Source organism: Triturus cristatus, chromosome 7, assembly GCF_964204655.1.
Source record: "Triturus cristatus chromosome 7, aTriCri1.1, whole genome shotgun sequence".
NCBI classification, from domain to species: Eukaryota; Metazoa; Chordata; class Amphibia; order Caudata; family Salamandridae; genus Triturus; species Triturus cristatus.
The window spans coordinates 1622411194-1622432662 of NC_140590.1; the positions used below are offsets into that span (position 1 = coordinate 1622411194).

At 45.9% G+C, this 21469-nt stretch overlaps 2 protein-coding genes across 3 annotated transcripts in view; one reads left to right on the plus strand and one right to left on the minus strand.

Moving 5' to 3' along the window:
* SNPH (syntaphilin) overlaps positions 1–21469 on the plus strand; it is a 193352-nt gene that overhangs the window by 90170 nt on the left and 81713 nt on the right. The window lies entirely within an intron of this gene.
* Positions 1019–13503, minus strand: LOC146812546 (zinc finger MYM-type protein 1-like). Its single transcript, XM_085620384.1, has 3 exons — positions 13391–13503; positions 11842–12985; positions 1019–1113 (listed from the first exon to the last, which is right to left on the minus strand). The coding sequence occupies exons 2-3, from the start codon at positions 12944–12946 to the stop codon at positions 1019–1021; spliced, it is 1200 nt and encodes a 399-aa protein (XP_085476510.1). The 5' UTR covers positions 12947–12985; positions 13391–13503.

Sequence of the window (21469 nt, forward strand, 5' to 3'; positions counted from 1 at the left end):
TTGGTAACGATATATCTGTAAGAAATATTAGTTAGTTAGATTCCTCACCGCCCCACCCATCCTCCCCGTTCTGCGAACCGATATCTAGGGTTAAGGTCATCCCTTTCAGGGCCCTAGAATTTTTGGCACCAGTGTCGGTCTCTTGCATGGCTCTGCGTTCCTGGCGCGGAAAGCTATGTACAAGAACTGACGTCCGCGCGCGAGGGCGGCGTCTAAGTACTCCGATGACGTCATCCCAGCGATCACGACGCCGACAACGGACGCGGACCCGCAGACGACGCCTAGCGACGCACAAGGGTATTGCTGATAAAATCTTTCCGGATCCAGCCTGATGCCTGGGGATATTCTAAGGTGAGGAATCTAACTAACTAATGTTTCTTACAGATATATCATTACCGAAGGTAAGTAACTTGTTAATCAACTCTTCTCCCTATTTCTTAAGATGATCTTATGTTTGTGAGGTGTTATATCAGCAGGAGTGGCGACTGTAATCTCCAGAGCAGGTTGCAGTCAGACCTATGATGTGGCATTTGCACTTTAAAGTTAAGTCATGGATGTCAAGGAAGTTCTCAATAGATGATTGAGTGTTGATTTGTGCATATTGATTACAGACAGCTAGTGACTCAATTTCCTGTTTCTGCTTCTGTTTGACTATCCAACTAAGTTTTGTCTGATCTAGGCTAGGAGGTAAAAACTGTGGTGAGTCAAAAGTAGAATATGGTTGTGAGTTCTTAAGGGCTAGGGTGACCACCTCCCCCCAGATCATTAAGGACAGTATTTCCAGACCTGATCATGTGTGATAACCTAATGCATTCTGGGTATTGTAATCCTGTTTTGTTCCCATTGAATTAATCAGATAAACACCTGAAAACAATGATTTTTAGATAAGAGCGGGACCGATTGACCTGGAATAAAGTGGTCAGCCTAGTCGGGGCCCATTCAGGAAGTGTGGAGGGCTCAATTTCTGTTAAGTCCATTGGGTTCTTGTATTTGCCGGCTAAGCATTCTGGCCCGGTGCTTAGGGACCAATCATCTTCTGAGTTGCACTGTCATTCAGGTGTGAATTAGTCAATGTCAGTGCTTCATTTAAGCCTCTTTTCGATGCTTTCAAGTCTAGAAAAAGGACAGGAACTCTTCAAAAACAAGACAAAAAGTAAGACTTCCTAATTTGTTTGTGTTTCAATGATGTGTTTCACATTTGGTGTTTTGTGTGTTGGGTTTTCAAGATAAGATTGGCAAAGAGTTCCAAGCATGCATTTATTAGCTATGTGAAGCAACATAGCAAAACTGCTTTGGATTAGGTAGTACGCCCTGCTGCCGGGATTGGACATGCCGGTCTGTACATGCCGCTTGGGCCACATTACTTCTATGGCTTTGCTTACACAGCGTACATTGAACCATGCATCATTAGGTGCAGAGAGCATCTCTGTCTGTTTCACTTGTTCAGCAGAGCTAATTTTATGTATCTTGGCTGTGTAGATAGATCATTGCCGACTTTCCTCAACATGACTTCTTTATTCTGTTGAGGTGGCCTGTTTTTAATGTAGTTACAAAAGTATTATTTGTCCTGATGAAGGTCAAGGAACTCCTGCTCTTGACAATGCGAATGGTCTTGTTTTATGGATGTAATATATCTAGACATTTTCAAATCGATCATAATAGTGTTTTGTATTTTTCTCATTGAGTGTATTGTTTACATACTTTGTCTTCGTGTGCACTTCTTTTGCATTTTGTCACCTTAAATGATCGCATCTCAGTATTATAGAGTACTGAAAAATGAAAAGAAGTACTACTGCACTTTTAAAAATAATTCTTTGTGATGTAGAAAAGATGGTAAAGGTATGAACTTATCCACAGATATTTGAATTTTTTATCCACCACAAATCTGATAAGTAATTTCGGAACGAGGCTGTAGGATTATTAGGGTAAGCATCCAAATGATTGGGAATAGCCTAACCACCAAGAGAGTTTAAGTGGAGACTGCCATTGATTTTTAAAAATATATTTTCTATTTGTATTCTTGGTTTTGATCCTTTTTGAACAGTCTATGCTTTTGGTGAAGTCTATTGTGACTCGCGTTATTTACCTTTGATTCCATACTTAGCCAAGAATGGTTATATTCCTTCTAATACAATATACCTTTAATTATAAAAGTTCCTTTTGTCGCGGTTGAGCGTATAATCAGAATAAGAGAATTCTTCATTACTTTGGGTCATTTAGTCTGGAATTGAAGATCCGGTTAAATGAGGAAAACCGCACTAGTTCTGGTTGATCCTGAAAAGGGCTGTAAGACTAACACAAATAGATGATGGGATAGTTGTCATACCTGCCTGTACAAGGAAAGTACATTTTTGATTAAAAGCCTGTCAAGAAGTCCTTTTCAGCATTGAGCACCATTGCAAAGAAGCCTTGTTGTAGGCAGGAATGTTTGCAAACAGGCAGGATTTGACAACTGCTACTCTCCCTTTCACGAGACCTAGGATTCAGATTTTATGAAGAATAGGAACATAGCATCTAATCTTCAATTTGGCTTACATTTTACAGTGCTTGTTTATATGCTAATAGGGGTGGGAGGTTATAGGTTTCACCTACAGACCGCCTTAGCTGTCGGTAGGCAGACCTATTTTTACAAGTATATAACGTACACTCGGAGGGGGCTTTGGGTAAACCTCTTGCTCAGGCTGAGATCCCTTTGTTGTCCATCTGCGTGGTCTGCTCTTGATCCAATGGCTTACCTCCCATTCTTGTATTTGCCAAGGCAAGGAGCAATTCGGTCTCAGTATTTTTATTTAATAAGTTGTAGTATTCTTCTGCAAGCTTAAGGTGATTTTTTTTTTCCATTTAATATTCAGCACTCCATGGGAGCGCATATGTTTCCTTGCTCTCTCCCTCTGCTTTTTTCTCTGCCTCCCCCACCCGCTCTTTTCATTACACACTCCCTCGGTGCTCCCTGCCCCCCTCGACCGCATTAATTAAAAATATATATATATTTATCATTACTTTAGGCTTTTTACGTGGCCTCGCCAGCTGCAAAGTGTCACGTGATTCCATTTTGGCACTTTGTTCACACTTGCTTTTAAACTTTTTTTAGACTTCAACTTTCTGTTGAAATGTAAATTCAATTTGGCCACATTGTATCATGGCGTATAAACATGCACTCATCATGACATGCGTCACAACGCACGCTTGCACCTTGAGGGCCGTCTTGGAATGGATCTTCTTTAATAGAAAACCTATTGCACGATTGTAGGCCATGAGTGCACGTGCGGCACCTACAGTAGCCTGTGATTATGAAACAATAATATACAAGCCAATAGCCCTGCCTTTTAAAGCATAGATCAACTGGCTTTACCAATGCGTTTAGGATTAGTAGGAGAGCCATCTACGTTTGGTAGGAGGAGTGATTACATCTGCTTTAGTAACTAGCCAGTCTGGGTTTTTGTTCAAGTAGAAAAAATAGAAATCAAGTTAACGGCCTGAAGAAGGATATACTGTTAAATATCTGATTGATCATTCAAGGTCATTGGCGACTGAGTCCCTTCTTTTCTTCATACTTCTCTTGACATTGTCTTTGATATCATTAAACGCTTATTGTGCGCCGAAAGTGAAGAGGTCTAAGAGTGGGTTTTAATGCTTCTTATTTTATTAAATCTGTAAAGCTGCACTGGTGAGTTTAACTTCACCTGTACACAGGTCCCTACATAATTCAGAAGGAACTGCTGTTACAACCTGTTCTCTACGTATGTTTGCGGTTCATCTATTTTGGAACGCTCTTACCTGGGAGCTTCCTTTTCTCATTCTCAGTAGTTTGCCTGATTTATTGCTTCCCAACGGGGTATGTTGCCATAGTATTGCGCAAACGTAATGTTTGCTTCTTCAGTGCATCTTTTATCAAAGTCAGATTGTTTATTGCAACAATTCCCTCAATATCCGCTAAACGTGGTGAAGTTCTTCCTAAATTTCTTATTGTTGGACACAATCGGTGCAGTCATGTGTTGCATTCTGAGCCCAGTAGACCACATAAGCGCAAAAGCATGCCCGTCGATGAACGTGGCCTTCCTGAGCACAATGCAGTCTGGGTTGGCTCCACTGCTTGCGTGGAAAGGAAATGTCCTTTTCATCTCCTTGAGTGAACGAGACGTAGTTGCAGCCTTTGAGCATGGGGGACAGATGCCTCCCCCGTGCTGTCTTCCATTGCAGTGCGTGCGCCATCCAGTCATGTTACAATAGAACGAGGTCTGGTGGTTGCAACAGTACATGTAACCCTATGTAATCTGGCTGTTGTTAGTGAAATGCGTCTTGGGTCTGCAGCGGAGGGGTTAGAAGGGTCGAAGTAGACCATTCCATTTAATGCTTGAAGGAGCAGGGACCTTGCATTTATTTGCTGCCACAAAGTCCGTTTGTATACGAACCACCGGTCGATTATTACAGTCCATCTACGCTCGTTCATACACACATTTTGGAAAAGTTCTCAATTAATTTATTTTGAACGGCCTTTAGAAAAAAGATAAGTTACAGAAGTTAGGAAAGCGATGGAGCAAGGCTTCGGAGGGGATCGCAGCAATATGATAGCCTGCTTCCAAAACATTCAAACGTTTAAAAGAGCTACCTACGGGTAAAACGTAACCCAAATAAAAAATATACCCTGCACAAAAAGTAACTTCCATTTAAAAAGTGCATAGCTCCCTAAAATGCAGTCAACCGGAATTATCATTTTTATATAGATTTTTGTGTGGATATTTATATATTGTGGACTCGACTTGAGAATAGCAGAGGAACGCTTATTAAGCAACAGGTAGACGCAGCCCAGGTGGCTGATTACAAATTGGGTGGGTGCACAGCTCCGGGGAATTTGACATATGTAGAGGTGTCAGGAAACGGGTGGGGGTGGGGGGAAGGGAGGGAGGATGTTGAACCGATACTCCTGTCCCCAGAAAGTATCAATGTGTCTTACAATGACATAATACTGAAACAATTCCTACACGAAATGTGCAGGACGAAGCCACATGATTTTCTTTATCTTGTCCAGTTTTGTGAAGCCTAGTGCATGATGTTATAATGTTGTCTTCCACTTCCGCATAATTCCAGTAAGCCCTCTTGACTTGTAGCAGTTATGGGGGGGGGGGGGGGGGGGGGGGGCAGCGTGAAGTGCAGGGTGGCTTATTCCACAGTCTTGCGGTGCAAGCACAGAAGTCTCGGCTCCGTATACAGCACTTTGAGTCTTTTGAATTTAAAGTCTGGCAATGCGGGCCTTGGTCGCCTGCCAGATCTGTCCAGTTTACTTGCCACTTGTGTGAATGGCTCGTAGATCACACAGTGTTTTTTAAACATGATACACACCTGAAGTGGAGCCATTGGATCCATTTCAGGGTTAGTAAATGTGTTGATATTTCCCCTTGGTCCCCACAGAGGATGTGTGGAGAAGGGAAGTTTTCAAAAGCACCAAGGTGGAATCAGACAATCCGATCATCTGAGCATTGCCTCGTCATTGTGACACAGGGCGAGGGTTTCGACCTGGCCTGTAAAGGTTGGGCTTGATTCTGTGGGTGAGTCTGATCTGAAAGTATGCAGGGAGAGTTTTTAGTGACATGGTCTTTGAACGAGAAGTTGGTTTCCATGTAGAAATCAAATATCTTAGCACTGGAGGATGTGGGGGGGGGGGCTTTAGGGTTTTTACTGTTGAACCAGGCTACCCGCTCTCAGCAAGTACTACTACTTATCACTGTAACTAAAGTATGTTTTTTATTTGGGTTGATTATGAGATAACCCATCGACATTCAGGTCTGAATTGTGGCAAAGCAGGGTTGAAGGCTCTGGATAGGTTAGGCCAGCGACACTTTGAGGTAAAGCTGAGTAAGCATACGTAGCCTTCTGCATTATCACTGCAAAAGAAGGCATAGTTGTTATCTTGCCTGACTGAACATGGGATTTGTGAGTGTACTGCACATTTGTATGACTGAGCTACATACATCACCTGCTGTGTGAGGCCATGCTTCCATTGCAGTTGCACAACATGGACGATTGAATGTGGCACTCTGGTATGTAAGAGATATTTTAATTTCTGAAGACTTTATTATTTTATAAAAGTACAGCAACACTGATAATGGAGAAATCGAGGCTTCCAATCGTACATACATTTCTGATCAATAATAGGATACTAAACAAATAAGTGTTCAATAAAATTGGAAGAGTGAAATAAATGTTGCTGTGGCAGAATTTGTGACAATAGAGAACTAAAGTTGCCTATTGAGAGCAGTGAGCATAAGAGAAAGTGAGAAAAATAAAGAGTAAACCGAAAATTGGTTCATAAGAATTATACATGAAAGCATCAGTAAAAGAACATGTCTTTGATTTTCCTGTTCTATTGGTCCTGGTTGTTAAATACTTTCGAGATATAGCTGTAGTTTCTTCGATACGCAGAGATATTTTGACTGATGGCATAGGTTGGTGAGTCATGTTAATGAGCTGAGTGAAAGGCCGGTAATCTGCATCGGATTGGCCTGAATGCTAGGGCACAGTGTGACTATTTAGAATGTTCAGTGGAGACCTGTGAAGCAGTTGGCATGACAGCTGGAATTGAGGACTGCTAGGAAGGCATGAGAGTTGGTTAATAGAGGAGGGTGCCAGTTGGCAGAACTGTCAGAGCTGATGTGCAGCCCTTCTGGGCCACATCTGCCCTAGGTAAAGGGGCTTAGGCATCCTTTCCAGATAAACAGATCTAGGTTTTGGGTGGGTAACTGGTATATACTTCAGAAAGTGTTTAGACTCCATGCACAGACAGTTGCTGTAGACTTCTCTGTCTGATACAAGCGAACATGACTGATTGCTTCAAGTGCTGGAGGAAAACATGTAATGTAATGTCTGAAGTAGGTACATTTATTACAGCTTATTTCACTCCACACATGATATTTTCTGACTTAGTTGGACCCTCCCTCAGTTGAGAATGTTGGAAGTCTGAAAAAAGAATAGGGTTAGTCATGTGAGGATATCCCAATGCCTAATTCAGATGTGATGAGGGTGCCACTAATTTACTTAGAGGCCCTCACCTGTGATACAAGCACTACACTGAGTTATATGTTATGATGTTAGTATTAATTATGTCTTGAGAATGCACAATTGGTTTATTTCTGTCTGGAAGTGAAACCTTATATTTGTAGTCGGTAGTGCACACTCATATATAGACTAAGCATTCATTTTCAGATGTTAGTGGTGTGGGTGCTTCATTTATATCAGTCTACAAAAATATTCATCTTGCGGTCTGATCTTTAGTGTCTTTTCACATGCCCAGCACAGTCTTGTTGCAGTTCTAAGGGACATTCAACAAAGTTTATGAATGATATTCTTCCTCTATCTATGGGTTATTGTGTCTAATGCCAATACGCGTATCTCCCCAGAGTCCCCATTATAACAAATTTCGTATTAAAACCCCAACATAATTCATTATTTGTTCATCCCTCTGAGTTCAATTTATCCACTGTCACCAAGCTGTGTTTTTTGTTTAATTTTTTTGTTCTGTGTGTTCCTTTTAAATTTAATAGGTTGTCCACCGGTCAATGCTGATTGATGCCTACATTGCTTTCCACATATTGTATTTCCAGTACATGCTCCTTTTTAACATTTGATGTTATTCACATTTGTATGGCTCCGTATTCACCATCTGCCACTTAGAAGTGCAGTATTAACCCTACTGGATCATACTGTACTTGTAGGCTGGTATCATAAAGAAGCCTTGGTTCTACTGCTGACAAGCGTTTGACCCCACTGGTGGTTTTGTAGTTAATCTTTATGTGCCCTTATTAACCCTTGCTGCTGGTTGTTTCACATTCAAGTTCAGGCACAGCTCTATTTTGACGTATGTTGTTCATTCTTGGCACCTGGAGTTCTTGGTACATTTTATTGTATGTTCATTGATCTGGAGAAACATGCCAGGGTTGCAGCTGAATTCCAGAATCAGGGTTCAAGCGGTATGGAATTATTTTCTGTATCTGTGTTGGTTTATACCTGAAATCATTGAGAAGAATAAGTGGGAAAATGCCATTTGGAATGTCTATATTTATTTTGCATCCTGTTGTAGCCTTTTGTTTTGAAACTAAAACCATCTCTTTTGACACCCAGTATGGAGAAGTGTAGACTATTGGTCTCACTTTAAAGTTTGATATTTACTTAACAATATTTATGGTTTCTTATATGTCCCTGGAAGCACTTTATTAAAGGAAGTGATAAACAGGCATGAACTGAAAACTACTGTGGATACAAAGGATATGGGTCTTCCCCAGGTTTGCAGCATAACTGAAAAGCACGGGTTAAAGTGCAAATAAATGATTCTGCGAGTCTAGTTCACTAACTGGCACATTTATTGTGCCTTATAGTGCTGGACTGTGAATGCAAGGCCCACAGGAGGAAGGCCAGGCCTCTAGGGTTGCACCTGGACAGCATTATCTTGTCTAAACCAGAAGAAAAATGGGATGAAGGAACACAAGCTATTTTCTTATATTTTTGCTATGGATGGGCCAAGGCGATTTGCGTATGGTTGTTTCTGGTTTGTAGCGCATTAGGCAAGAAATGATAGCTTGAAATACTACTACATTAATTACCAGGAGCCAAAATTAATTCAAGCATTCTACTCCTCGCCTTTTTCATCTTCCTACTGAAACTCCATAAGTTCAATGAAGATGCCAAGGTGTGGGCTCCACAGTTCTCTGGTCCACAGGGCACAATTTGCAGCTCACTGAGGAGGTCTATGAGACCAAATTGGGGTTGCTAGTGTTTCCATTGAGGGGGGCATGAGATGACTTTGCTGTACTTTTCCTATCTAAGAAGAACCAAGACGGTTATGCATAAGGTTAGTCCCTGATAGTAGTAACACAGTGAGTAAAAAGGCATGGACTGGAATTCTGCCCAAGTAATGACCATGTTTAGATTACTTCAAACATTATTTCCATCACATTTTGTTTTGTCAGCAGACCAAAAATCTCGACATGACTTCTTGGAATATAACTATATAGAAGAAAAAAAATCCTTGGTTCGCCGAAATATTAAAATCTTTCAAATTGCAATTGTGCAGAGTATAGAGACTATGGTGTAGCAACTATGATATAAACAAGCATTTGCAATGCATCAGTCTCGCCTTTGAGACCTTATATGTGTTTAGGAATGCAGAATATTAGCTTGGGTGCTGAAACATCTACTGTTCTTTAATATGGAGAGAAAGTGAGCACCAAACTGCGTGACACGCCAGGTATGGGAACACATGGAGAGCAATATTGCCTTTCAGCGGGAAATGGTATAGTCAAAAGCTGTGTTTTTAATATAGAATCCGGGCCTTCCGTGGTCATATTACTTAAAATAAAAGATTTGTGGGCAGAAGGACATGGAAGAGGTAGGTAGTATAAGTAGTATGGGTGGCAGGCAGTGTGTGGAAAGCTGGACACAGGAGACCTAAATAGCACTTAGCATGAATTAATATACCTCACGACAGGTCCTTGTAATTGGGTATTTATGTTTTTGCCATATGTTTTTGCTATAGCTCACGCCGACTTGTAGACAGCCCCTGCTTCAGTTCAGTGCTGAAGAATCATGTGCCGCTACTTGCGACCTACTGTAAAGTCTCAACCCTTACACATTTCTCTGGAAGCCTTGAGACGAGAAAGCATATTCAAACTTGATTTGCCATCTCATAAAAAAAAGGAAAATGAAAAGAATGAAAAAGAGATTAATGAGATTGATGGTAGTTCTTAAAACGGCCATCCAGTGATGAAAAAGAACAGCTCTCTTTACCCAGCTCCGCGGCACTTGGAGTAAGAGATCTAGAATGCTGCTTTGTTTGACGACGTCTTCTGGGGCTTTGAGATAGGACCAGTTCTCTACCACACCCCTGGAACCCATTAGCTGGAAACAACCTTGGGAGGCAAAACAGCTCTCTAAGATATGTTGTGGATGGGCACGGCTAATTGTGTTATGCAGCAGCAGAAGACCAAATTATGTTGCAGAGTTGACTAAATTATGTAGTTCAGTTGACCAAATTATGTAACAGAGTCGACTAAATTATATGGTAGAGTTGACCAAATTAAATGGCAGAGTCGACCACATTATGTGGCAGAGTTGGCCCGCTTATGTGGCAGAGTTGACTAAGTTATGCAGCAAGGGCAAAGCATGCAGCTCCTCTTTCCATTGATGAGACCTTCCCATCAATAGAGCAATCCTTCGGGTGCAGTTGGAGGGGAGATGAGATCCAAACTTAATTGGGAAAATATTCAACATTATACTCTTGAAAGTAAATTAAATATTAAAAAGAAAACATTCACTGATTTAGCTCACAGGTCTCCCTTGGTAGAGGTGTGTGTCTTTTTTGTTGCAATGGAAGCACACTTCTGTGGGTATGTGTAGGTTGCACAAACATATCTTAATTACAGACATATGCACCTGGAATATAAACACAGCCACCAGGGGCGGCTGGTGACATTTTAAAGTGGTGGGGCGTAAAATGATTGGTATACTTCACCGTTGCGAGCAAGCGTAGCGAGCGAGCCCGAACCCCTATAAGGAGGGTTCGGGGGGGTTCTCCCCCGAGAAAATTTTGAAAAAAGAGAAGAGAAATGGTGCTTTTTCAAGCAAATTTGAGAAAGCAGGAAGGTTAATAAAGCAATTGTGAAAGTGCAGTTATAACATTAATAAAGAGATGTCATATAACATAGGTAGCTGCTTATTCAGTGTATAACCACAGAGCTTCATAACAGACTTCGAGATACAATGCATTTCTGAGTACCTCACTCACAGATGTTTTTTATTTAACAAACTAAACTGGTTGCAAAGTAGCAGCATTCAACATTGTTTACTTTTTGTAAATGAAATCAGCACGTCTCTCTCTAAGAGCAGCAAACTTTTCAATAACTTTAGTGTTAAAGTCCGGGATTTTCTGAACTAGCTTGCTCTCTACAGAGAGCATTGCCAAAGCATTGAGTCTTTCCTCAAGCATGGTGTTTCTCAGGAATGTCTTAATCCTCTTTAAGGCTGAAAAACATCGTTCTGCCTCGACTGTTGTCATAGGAGTGGTTATGACAATTTTAAGTAAAGCCACTGTCTCTCCAAGTGACTTTTCCATATTAAGTTTATGTATTAAAGCCAGCAAAGACAAGGCACTTGTGGCCTTCCGGTACACAGGCATTCCGTACAGTACAGTCAACTCAGTTCTCAGCTCTTCTTTATTGAGCATAGGATAAGCTCCCACAGCCTCATTCAGAGCACGCTCCGGGAAGGATTCATCATATTTGGCAAACTGTTGACTTTGCAATAATGTGGCACTCACCAAATGTTTAGTGAAAGAAAAACGCTCTCGTGCCTGCACAATTACAATGTCACAGATCTCCTTTGCAATTCGGACCAGAGTGGTGATGTTTTTCCTGCGGTTTGTGAAAAAAGATTTCTCTGGCAGTTTGCTGTCTAAATTGTCAACCCCATCTCTCACTTTGCTTATGCTTTGTACAAACATAGTAGTATATACTTGCACTTTGACAGTATCTATCTCTCGTGCTTGTAACTGATTGTATAACAGGTCGACAGCTACCATTATATCATGAAATAAATACAGTAAGAACTGAAACTCTCTGTCTTGTAGTGTTCTACCAAAGCCATGGGCTTCAATCTGACTTTTGTAATCAAACTCATCATTGGCTTCTATGGCTTCAAAACATTTCAGAAGGTCCTCTCTATGTTCATAGATTAGGTTGACTGTACGGATGTTAAAGTTCCAACGAGTTGAGGATCCCCTTGGAACGCTTTTGTCTACAATGTCATGAAGTGCTTCTGTTCTTTTGGGGGAACGCGAGAAGAATGCTGCCATGCCTCCTATATCCTGAAAGAAAATCCGTGTATCGGTGATCTTTGATACTGCCTGTTGCATAATAAGATTAAGTTGGTGAGCGTAACAGTGCACATAATGAGCATTAGGGTACACATCTCGAATTCTCTTCTGAACTCCACTAAGGCTTCCACTCATTACGGACGCACCATCATAGCTTTGCGCAATAAGTTTTTTTTTTTGAGGCAGCTCTGGAAAAATTAAGCTCAGTTGACGCAGTATAGCTGCAGTAATGGTTTCTGCACTAGAGTCTCTTAAATGTGTGAAACCATAGAACCTCTCCACAACTTGTCTGTCATTGTCAATGTATCGAAACACTAATACGGACTGTGTTTTAGTGGCCACATCAGTGGTGTCATCAGCCTGAATAGCCACAAAGTCTGTGTTTTGCAATTCTTGCACAATATGGCTTCTCATAATTTCGAGCATACACTCAAGAAGTTCATTTTGTATTGTTTTAGAGGTGCCCTTAAAGACTGTAGCACGTGCTAAATGTGCTTCCATATCCTTGTCTATGCTTGCTATTAAATCCACAAGGCCTTTGAATATTCCAGGATTTGGGGAACCTTCCGATTCATCATGACCTCGTAATGCCAGTTCAAAAGCACCACAGAAACGAATGCAATCAATTATTTTGGATAGAATCTGTCTGTTCCTATCAACTGCTTCATTGTGTTTCTGTATTGCTTTGCGGTATGCATCACTTATCTGCTGCTCAATCGGAGCATCTTCCCCCAACATTCCCAGTCTAGTCAGGTTTTCCATATGCTTTCTTGTGCGTGAATGCTTCTTTATTTTTTCAGACAAATGCTTCAAGTCTGTTACTCCTTGATTTGTCCAAGTAAACTCACCACCAAACAGCAAGCAGGGGAAGCAGAACAGAGAATTTCTTAATGGGCACCCTGTAAGCCAATCAGCTTTTGTGTACCAGGCGTTTGAGAATGTACGTGTGGACATTTTTCCTCTGTCCTGGGAAGTTTGCTGTAGTTTTAGGTCAGGCCGATGAGGTCCCAATTGCTTTAAATCTATTTTCTCTTGAAGTGGCCGTGCCTGGAATGACCTTGTAATCAGCTCTTGTACTGTATTCATGATGACGATGCTGGCCTTACCAATATATATTAAAGAAACCTGCCAATAATCAAAGTACAACATATAAGGTGCGGTGCAATAATATAAAATTGCAGTATAAATACATATATCTTGTGCAGTATCGCAATAAATCTCCAACAGCTCCCCTTTGCACAACATGAGTGCTAAAAATACAGCCTTACTGTCTGCTGCCTCTGTGTGCCATAGTGGTTGCTGAAGGCACTGAAACAGACACTGCTTGAGGGCTTTGAACAAGGCAAGGGATAGATAGTGCTGTTAACAACCGTTATTGCCCAAATCACAGGGCTAAGGGTGTTAGTAAATTCCATCCACTGAGGGTACAATGTTCAGAATGTGTGCCTACCCCAACCACCATGTACAGTGACCACACACACACATACCTCTAACTCCAATCTAAAAAAAAAATAGCATCAGTTTCCTTACCTTTAACTCTGGTGTTTGCTGGGTCGTAGCCGGGGTGAAAGAGCAGCAAAGGAGGTCTTGTTCTTCGCCGGAAATATGACCAAAAATTTGGTAAGGGTTGTCAAGCTTTAGAAGGTGCTGAAAATAAAAATAACGTGCTGTAACTAGACAAGCATTGCTTTTCAAATACAAGTAATCCCAATGAATTTTACCAGCGTCAGTTCTTCAAGTTAACATAAAATAACTACAGTGTTCTTAAAATATTTATTTTGTTTGATGTTCGGGGAAACCAGACTTTTTTTAGTCTGCTACGTTAAAATTATCCATTGGAATCTGCTTACATTTAAATGTAATAATGATATGATTTTTAGCTTTCAGTATCTTTATGGAATATAATAGATCACAATTTTAAATTCAAATTATCCTTTAATCAATACATTAAGAAGTGCAGCAGAGAACCATAACTTGTGAAATAGTGTAAATATGTGCAAGAACCTATTCAGTCTCCGCTCCAGCAGTGTAGGCGGATCTACAGAACCCAGGCAGCGAGTGTATTGTGTAAGTGTGTTTGCGTCAGTAAATTCCTCTGTGCCTGAAACAAATAGAACACCGGGCTTAACTAATTGAGGCTAGTAGTCTGATTGCCGACTTTGGGGCTGGAAACCAGGGTTCGAGCCTCGGGTTCGCGTCCACATCCTGTGATTCTGGGCAAATCACTTAACCTCCCCGTGCCTGAATGTGTCCTTGTGTAATGTAACCGGTGCGTATGTACAGCGCCCCAATACCTTCGGGTCGAGTTCACGCTATATAAATCTGCATAAAAACAAAAGTGTGCAGTACCATGGGTTTATTTTTCCACAGAAAGCTTGGTCACTGACAGATAACACAAAACAGAGCCTTGAACCCACCCAAGAAACTGCACCTTGACGCAGCCTTACAGAAAAATGTAAGCTAAAGAATCTGAACAGTAGGAAAATCGGCGTGCTAATTTTGGTATCCAAGCTGAAGCGGAGCATAATTTACGTGCACAGTTGCCACCTTCGTAAACCCCCCCCCCCCCCCGCCTTATACTGTGTCCATCTCATGCAGGCTACAGTTAAGAATACAAAGTATGAGCGAGCAATGAGAAAGGTTTTCACACGTGATACTAGACAACTTGCTAGCACTGTGTTTTAGTGCCCAGGTAGAGAAGCCCAAGGGAACTGCCTCACAGCCAGCTGTACCCCATTTCCTCGGACCCAGAGCAATAACTCGTACCGGCCAGCAAAGCTCTCTCCGAACCGAACGTCATATTCATAAAGAGCACGGCCCGGGCTGCAAATTCAGCATCTCACTTTTGAAAGCCGCAGGGATCCGTGCAGCGACAACAACGCCATTCCGTGCCACTGCCAACCCTAAAATGGCGGACGCCTCTGCGCACCGCCACTGCGTGAAGAGTGTCACCCGTGCAGTCAGTGAAAAGTGTCACCCGTGCAGTCAGTGAAGTGTCAAGCGTGCAGGTAGTAAACAGAGTCAGTTGCAGACAGTGAAGAGTGACACGCGTGCAGACAGTGAACGCATGCAGGCAGTGAAGAGTGACACGCGTGTATGTAGTCATTGAAGAGTGCACTGTCACCGTGCAGGCAGTGAAGAGCGACGAGCGTGCAGACAGTGAAGGGTGTCACCCCTGCAGTCAGTGAAGAGTGTCAAGCGTGCAGTCAGTAAACAGTGTTACCCGTGCAGGCAGTGGTCGGAGTGTCACGCGTGCAGGCAGTGAACAGTGTCACGCGTGCAGTGACCACGAGACCAGGATGTCGCCAGTTCTCTGAATCTGCATTTCAAGGACAGAAGAAGTATTTTGTGTGAAAGGTGAGGGGCACGCGTGACGTTATATCTCATTATAAACAAGCCAGCCTGGAAACTGGCCTGTTAGCACATGCTGGGACTCGGAGGTTGGCCTAAGCAGTCAGTGAACCCCTATTAATTATCTGAACGCCACAACACCCCCTCCCCCCCCCCCCCACACACACACACGCACTTCTCTTGTACTGGTGACAGTGTGCACGGAGATGTCACACCACCTCAGTCTGCCTTCTTTGAGGAGTGCGCAGTCACCACATAAGCTTCTGGAAAAGCCTCCCATTCATGGTTTTTTTTTGGGGGGGAGGGGGGGTGGCAAATGATACACGGCGCATAAACCTGGGTGAAACAGTCTTCGCCGGTGCACTCAGTGCAGCCGTGCACGCCTCGCCTCGGTTGGGAAATGCACGGCACATCCCTTGATTAAAATAAAGTGACGTATGGATTTTCACAGACACGGGACAGGAAGGCAAGAGTGCAGCGGGCATTATGCAGATCCGAGAGTATTGCAGACCCGGGGCATCACTGCACTAGTACTCACCACCAATGGACAAGTCCGGAACAGTAGAGTACACAAGGTGACAAGAGTTAATTGTCAGTCACCACACCACGACAGTGACGACACACGAGTCACTCAGTCACACGACGGATCCTGACTCCTGTACGCACCGCCGCCACAAGGTTATGCAGACACAGACAGTGTGGCACCACCGCGTGCGTGATGACGCGACCGACTGCTGGAGTGCGCACCTCATGGCCAATCACTGTCACTGTGTTCAGACATAAGCCACAGTGATTGGCCATAGTTGCGCGGCACCCAATTAGCGGTTACTCGTAGGCTGCCACGGGTCTGAGAGACTGTATCAGGCTCTCAGCCAATCCAGAGACGCTGCATTAGCAGCGCCTGCCCTGGATTGGCGAAAGACCACGGATAGGGCTCGCCCGGATACCGAGAGGGGGGCTGCTGCATGAGGCAACCCTCGGCTTCTCGGCCCCCTCCTCTCAGTAGTAGTCAGTAGCAGACAGTGCAGCGAATGCGCATGCTCGTGCTTGTCGTGAGACAAACTCGAGCATGCGCAATAAAATTGCGAGCCGCTGCCTGTCAACTGTGTCAGTGCTCGCCCCCGGCCCCACCCCCTTCATGTCCGACGCAACGCATCATTGCATTGCCTGCTGCTGGTCTGGGATTGATTTGCGTGCGTGTCGGACGGTAAGTGGGGCTCCGCCCCTGCGCCCCAATGGACGCACCGCGGCTGACAGCCACATAACAGACCAAGATCTCACGGGGGGCGTGGCCAAGCAGGCTACAATGGCGGTTGTGGTTTGCTGAGGCTCCGCGATCGGGCCCGCAAATTACCCGTTTCCAGGCGCTGCTCAAAGCAGCAAAACCGGCACTGGACATCGGAACCAGCCCTGTGTCCATTGGTGCGCTTACCTGGTGGCCACGGAGGAGACGGACAGTGGCGGCGGTGCGGGTGTTGGACCGTGGCTCCCGGCCGCAAGATGGCAGATGTTCGTCCTGAGCGGGGGGACTAGACGGCCTGGGTGAATGCCTCGGAACCGGCGCCGACCTCCGCCCACAGCAGACCACCCGCGAGGGAGGCGAAGGTGCCGGAACGCAGTCTTGGGGAGATAGAGACCGCCTTGATCCTCGAACGCGCGCCCGCTGCCAGCTCCAGGACGACGCGAGGGGAGCAGCCGGCCATCTTGGGTTGGACGCGGACCTTCTCCGGCGGCCGGGGATAGGAGCGGACACCACGCCGGAGTGCCAGCCGAGGACGGCGCCCCCCCCCTTTCTGGGGGCCTGAGATCCGAGAGGCAACTTGGCGCCCTCAAATCGGCGGTGAGTCCCAGATGAGCCCCTCTCAGTAGCCGATGCGCCTGACCCCAAGATGGCGCCCGGCATCCGGCAAGACCGACGGGGCACGACATCGGGGACCCGGTGAGGTGCATACCGGCAACAACGAGGTGAGCTGCGCCCCATATCTCCACGCAAGCAAGAGCCCCCACAGCTGATCGGCTTGCCGAACAGAGTACACAGGAATTGACAGCTGCCTGACCTTGACATGGCGGCATAATCCCCGGCAACGCAATAGACAGCGCATTCTTGTAAAAGGGGGGCACGTAGCAACGACCCCGCAACCGCCCCTGATCCTTGGACAATACGCGGAGAGAACTGAGGCCATTCTAGAGGTGCCCGACGCCGGCGGTGACGAGGACTTCGGAGGGGTCCCCCTCTCACTGGACAGCTGCACCCAGACCTTTGGTGGGCGTGGGCCCGCATATTGTCGGTCCCAGCAGGGAGCCCTTTATCGGCAGACCACATACCCCGCTCTACACACCAGCGCTCTCATTGTGCGCCATCACCCTAGCCGCCACCATGGGGAAATCGAGGGTGACGCAACACACGTCGGTGCCCGAGACAGCTCTGGAGAACATGCCAAAGACCCGGACGTGGGCAAACACTGAAGCGCCACAGGCCGATCCTACGATCTCGGACAAACCGGATCAAGTCCTGGCGGCCATCGAGCTCTCCAGGGTCTCCATGGAGGAGAGGCTCTGGACCCTGGCAACAGATATCAGCCTAATCCACAACGACCACCGCAAACTAGCGGACAGAGTGAAAGATGGGGAAAAGACAGTGGCCGACCTACAACCCATAATCAAGACGCACCAGAAGACGCTACAAGAGGTCCTACATCGCCTAACCATTATGAAGGAACGCACGGATGACTTAGAAGGACGTTTGAGACGCTGTAACATTCGCGTGTTGGGTTTACCAGAAGGAATCGAGGGCTCGAACCCCCTGAACTACATGGAGGCATGGGTGAAATCCTTCACCCCGGAGACGGATCGGTCGGCATTCTTCTCTATGGAACGCGCCCACAGGGTCCCGGCCCGCAAGCCGCCGCTAGGAGCTGCTCCGAGGCCGATGCTAGTGAAGTTCCTACACTTTCGGGACAGGGACGCGGTGCTGCGAGCGGCAAGAGTGGCAGGCCCCCTGCAGGTTGAAAATAAGCGGATCATGGTATGCCCGGATTATGCGCGAGCAGTGCAGCAACGACGGTCTTCATTCTTGGACGTGAAACGTCGACTCCGAGAGAACAATATTCAGTACTCCCTGCTCTTTCCAGCTCGCCTCAAGGTCATCCATAACGGCTCCACTGTCTTTTTTACAACCGCCGGGGAAGCACAGGATTGGGCGGATCATCAATGCCCACAGCAATCGAGAGCCGAAACCACACGGGATCCTAGTCCTAAAATGTCACGACCCAGGAGACGCACCCAGAAGCGTCCACGTGGCGGTGCAAGCAGTATGACCAGAATACGCACCCAAGACTCTCCAGACCTGGAACAAATCGTGAAAGAGCGAAGGGAGGCCCTGCAGGCAGTGATTGATCTTCAGGCGTCCCCCCATTCGGAGGACATAGACCGACCTCCGCACATTTTTTCATCAGAGGGGGAGAATGAAAGCGATGGAACATTGTCGGGCGAGGACTCTGTGACAACCCCACTGGTCACCCCACAAACAGCGAACCTCATCCTAGATGGACAAACAAGGACCCTTTTGACGTAAGGGCTCGTCGAGAGCACAATGAGGGCAGTTATATTCAAAACTCACTAACCAACTATATGCACCATAGCCATTATATGATACGACATGAGCAGCGCCCACTGATCCTACAAAGGCCCGACTCGCGACCAGCCTCGCACATCCACACCGCCGCCCCCACTATATATTGTTGCACCCTCCTCACTAGGGAGAGTAGGTTTGGACGCATCGTTCCCGACGATGGGTCCCTGGTATTGGGACTGTTTCCCGACCCCCAGTTATACAGTTAGTTCTCCGCGTTCAGCGATGTCCCAACCCCATTCATGGAATGACATACACCTGGGTGCCTGAAACACATAGACGACCAGTGTCGTGGGTTGTGTGTACCCTCACTCGATCAGGAAGGTCTCGATTAGTATATCCCACCAGACACAGATTCCTGTGGTCACACGCTGATACAGAACCATGGCAATAACTGCACAACACACTGACATCAGCATCCTCACCCTCAACGTCAGAGGGCTCCACACTCCGAGCAAACGGTATGCAGCGTACTCATATGCAAGGCGCCACAATGTTCAGATAGCTTTCTTACAGGAGACACATCTCATCGTGACGGAGGTGGGAAAACTACAGGCTAAATGGCGTGGTACCATATGCGCCACGACCTACTCCGCGTTCGCACGCGGGGCATTGATCTGGGTTCGGCCGGGAACCCCTTTTCAGGAACTCCGGGGGGTAGTGGATAAAGACGGCAGATACACGCTGCTAGAGGGACTCCTAGATGGACAAGCAGTACTCCTGGGCAGCATATATGCCCCCAGTGTAGAACAAGACAAATTTTGGGATCACCTCACTGGGATCCTGGCACCTTTTGCCACTATCCCCTGGATTTTAGGTGGAGACTATAATTGCACGCTAGACTTGGCCCTAGACCGCTCCCACCCCCCACCAGTGCATTCTCCAGCCCCTAGACAAACCGAAAGATTTCGGGCCTGGATCACACAATGGGCGCTCACTGACGCGTGGCGAATGCGACACCCACAGACCCGGCTGTACTCATTCCATTCCATCCCACATAACCTGCGTGTCCGCCTAGACAGATTCTTATGCTCAGCAGCAATATTGCCCAAAATTACTCACACAGACTACATGGGCAGGGTCATTTCAGATCATGATGCCCATATCCTACGACTCAACTGGAGGCCCCCACACCCCCCCGTCCCCACCTGGCGGCTACCACGGGATTGTCTCTCAGACCAAGTCTTTAGACACGAACAGGAGCGTAGCATCCAAGACTATTTTGCACACAATGCAGGCACAGCTTCTTCCACATTAGGAGAGTCGGACACATTCAAAGTAGTGGTCCGAGGAGAATGCATTAAACAAATTACAGGGGTCAAACGTACGCTGGAACAAGCACTCACCAAGGCTGAGCAACAACTCGCCGCAATCACTAAACAGGATGCCACATCCGCGGAGGGGACGCAGCGATTAGCCAAAGCAAAAACAGACTATTAAGCCACCTGCGCAGATCTCCGCCGATACAACTTTAGATCGTATGCAACCCGGATGCATAAAGAAAGGGATAAAACAGGCACATTATTAGCGTGGCTGGCCAAACAAGACGCCGACATAAAGCCCATCACAGAAATACTGGACTCCCAGGGCAAACTGGTGCGTTCCCAGGCCGAGATTCTTGTAGCATTTCAATGCTATTATGCGGAGGTCTACAACAACCCGGCCTCAACTACACAGCCCATAGTTGATCGTTTTCTCGATCCCTTGACAATACCTAAAATCAAAGGGACAGATGGGACGGCCCTAGATACGACGATAACATCGACGGACGTTACCCGCGCCCTACACGCCCTAGCCCGCAACAAGGCGCAGGGATTAGATGGGCTCCCACTAGATTATTACACAACTTTCTCCCCACAATTGATCCCTCGATTAGTAGAGATGTTCGCGACCGCGTTAGAAAAGGGAGAGCTGCCGAGATCCCTGAGAGAATCCGTAATCGTGACCTTTTTAAAGCCACACCGAGACCCGAGGCAAATGGCCTCCTACCGCCCTATCACGCTCCTCTCCGCTGACTGTAAATTCCTCGGGAAGATATTAGCGGACAGACACGCACAAATCATACGTCCCCTGGTCCATCCGGACCAATGTGGATTCATCCCCGGTAGACGCACATCCCAGAACATACGCCGAATATTTCACGTCCAGGACCAGGTGAGAGGGATATATCCCCGTTCTGCCTGTCTCATCCTCGACCTTGAGAAGGCATTTGATACCCTCACTTGGCAGTACCTTTTCACAGTTCTACAGCGAGCGGACCTTGGTCCCACCCTCATCGCTTACACACAACTTTTATACACCAAACTCACTTCACGCGTCCGCTTGGGACGATATAGCTCGGCAGAGTTCGCGGTCCGGAGGGGCACGAGGCATGGCTGTCCGCTGTCACCCTTACTCTTTGCCCTAGCAGTCGAGCCCCTAGCTATACGATTGCGACAAGAAGGAATACACTGGGGCATTCCCATAGCGGACACCATACATAGTGTCTCCATGTATGCCGACGACCTCTTAATATACGTGCGAGACATCACAGAAGATTTAACTCCTCTTTGGGTGACACTAACGGAATTTGCAGCAGCCTCTGGGTTAAGGGTGAATTGGGATGAATCCAAAGTATACCCACTACA

What these genes read in the sequence shown, in the direction of transcription:
- LOC146812546 (XM_085620384.1), bottom strand. Translation starts at nt 12,946, where the DNA reads ATGAATACAGTACAAGAGCTGATTACAAGGTCATTCCAGGCACGGCCA. An exon ending in TTTCTTTCAGGATATAGGAG is followed by an intron (nt 1,114 to 11,841) that starts GCATGGCAGCAT and finishes TCCTTTTTCTAG; the next exon opens with ACTTGAAAGCATCGAAAAGA.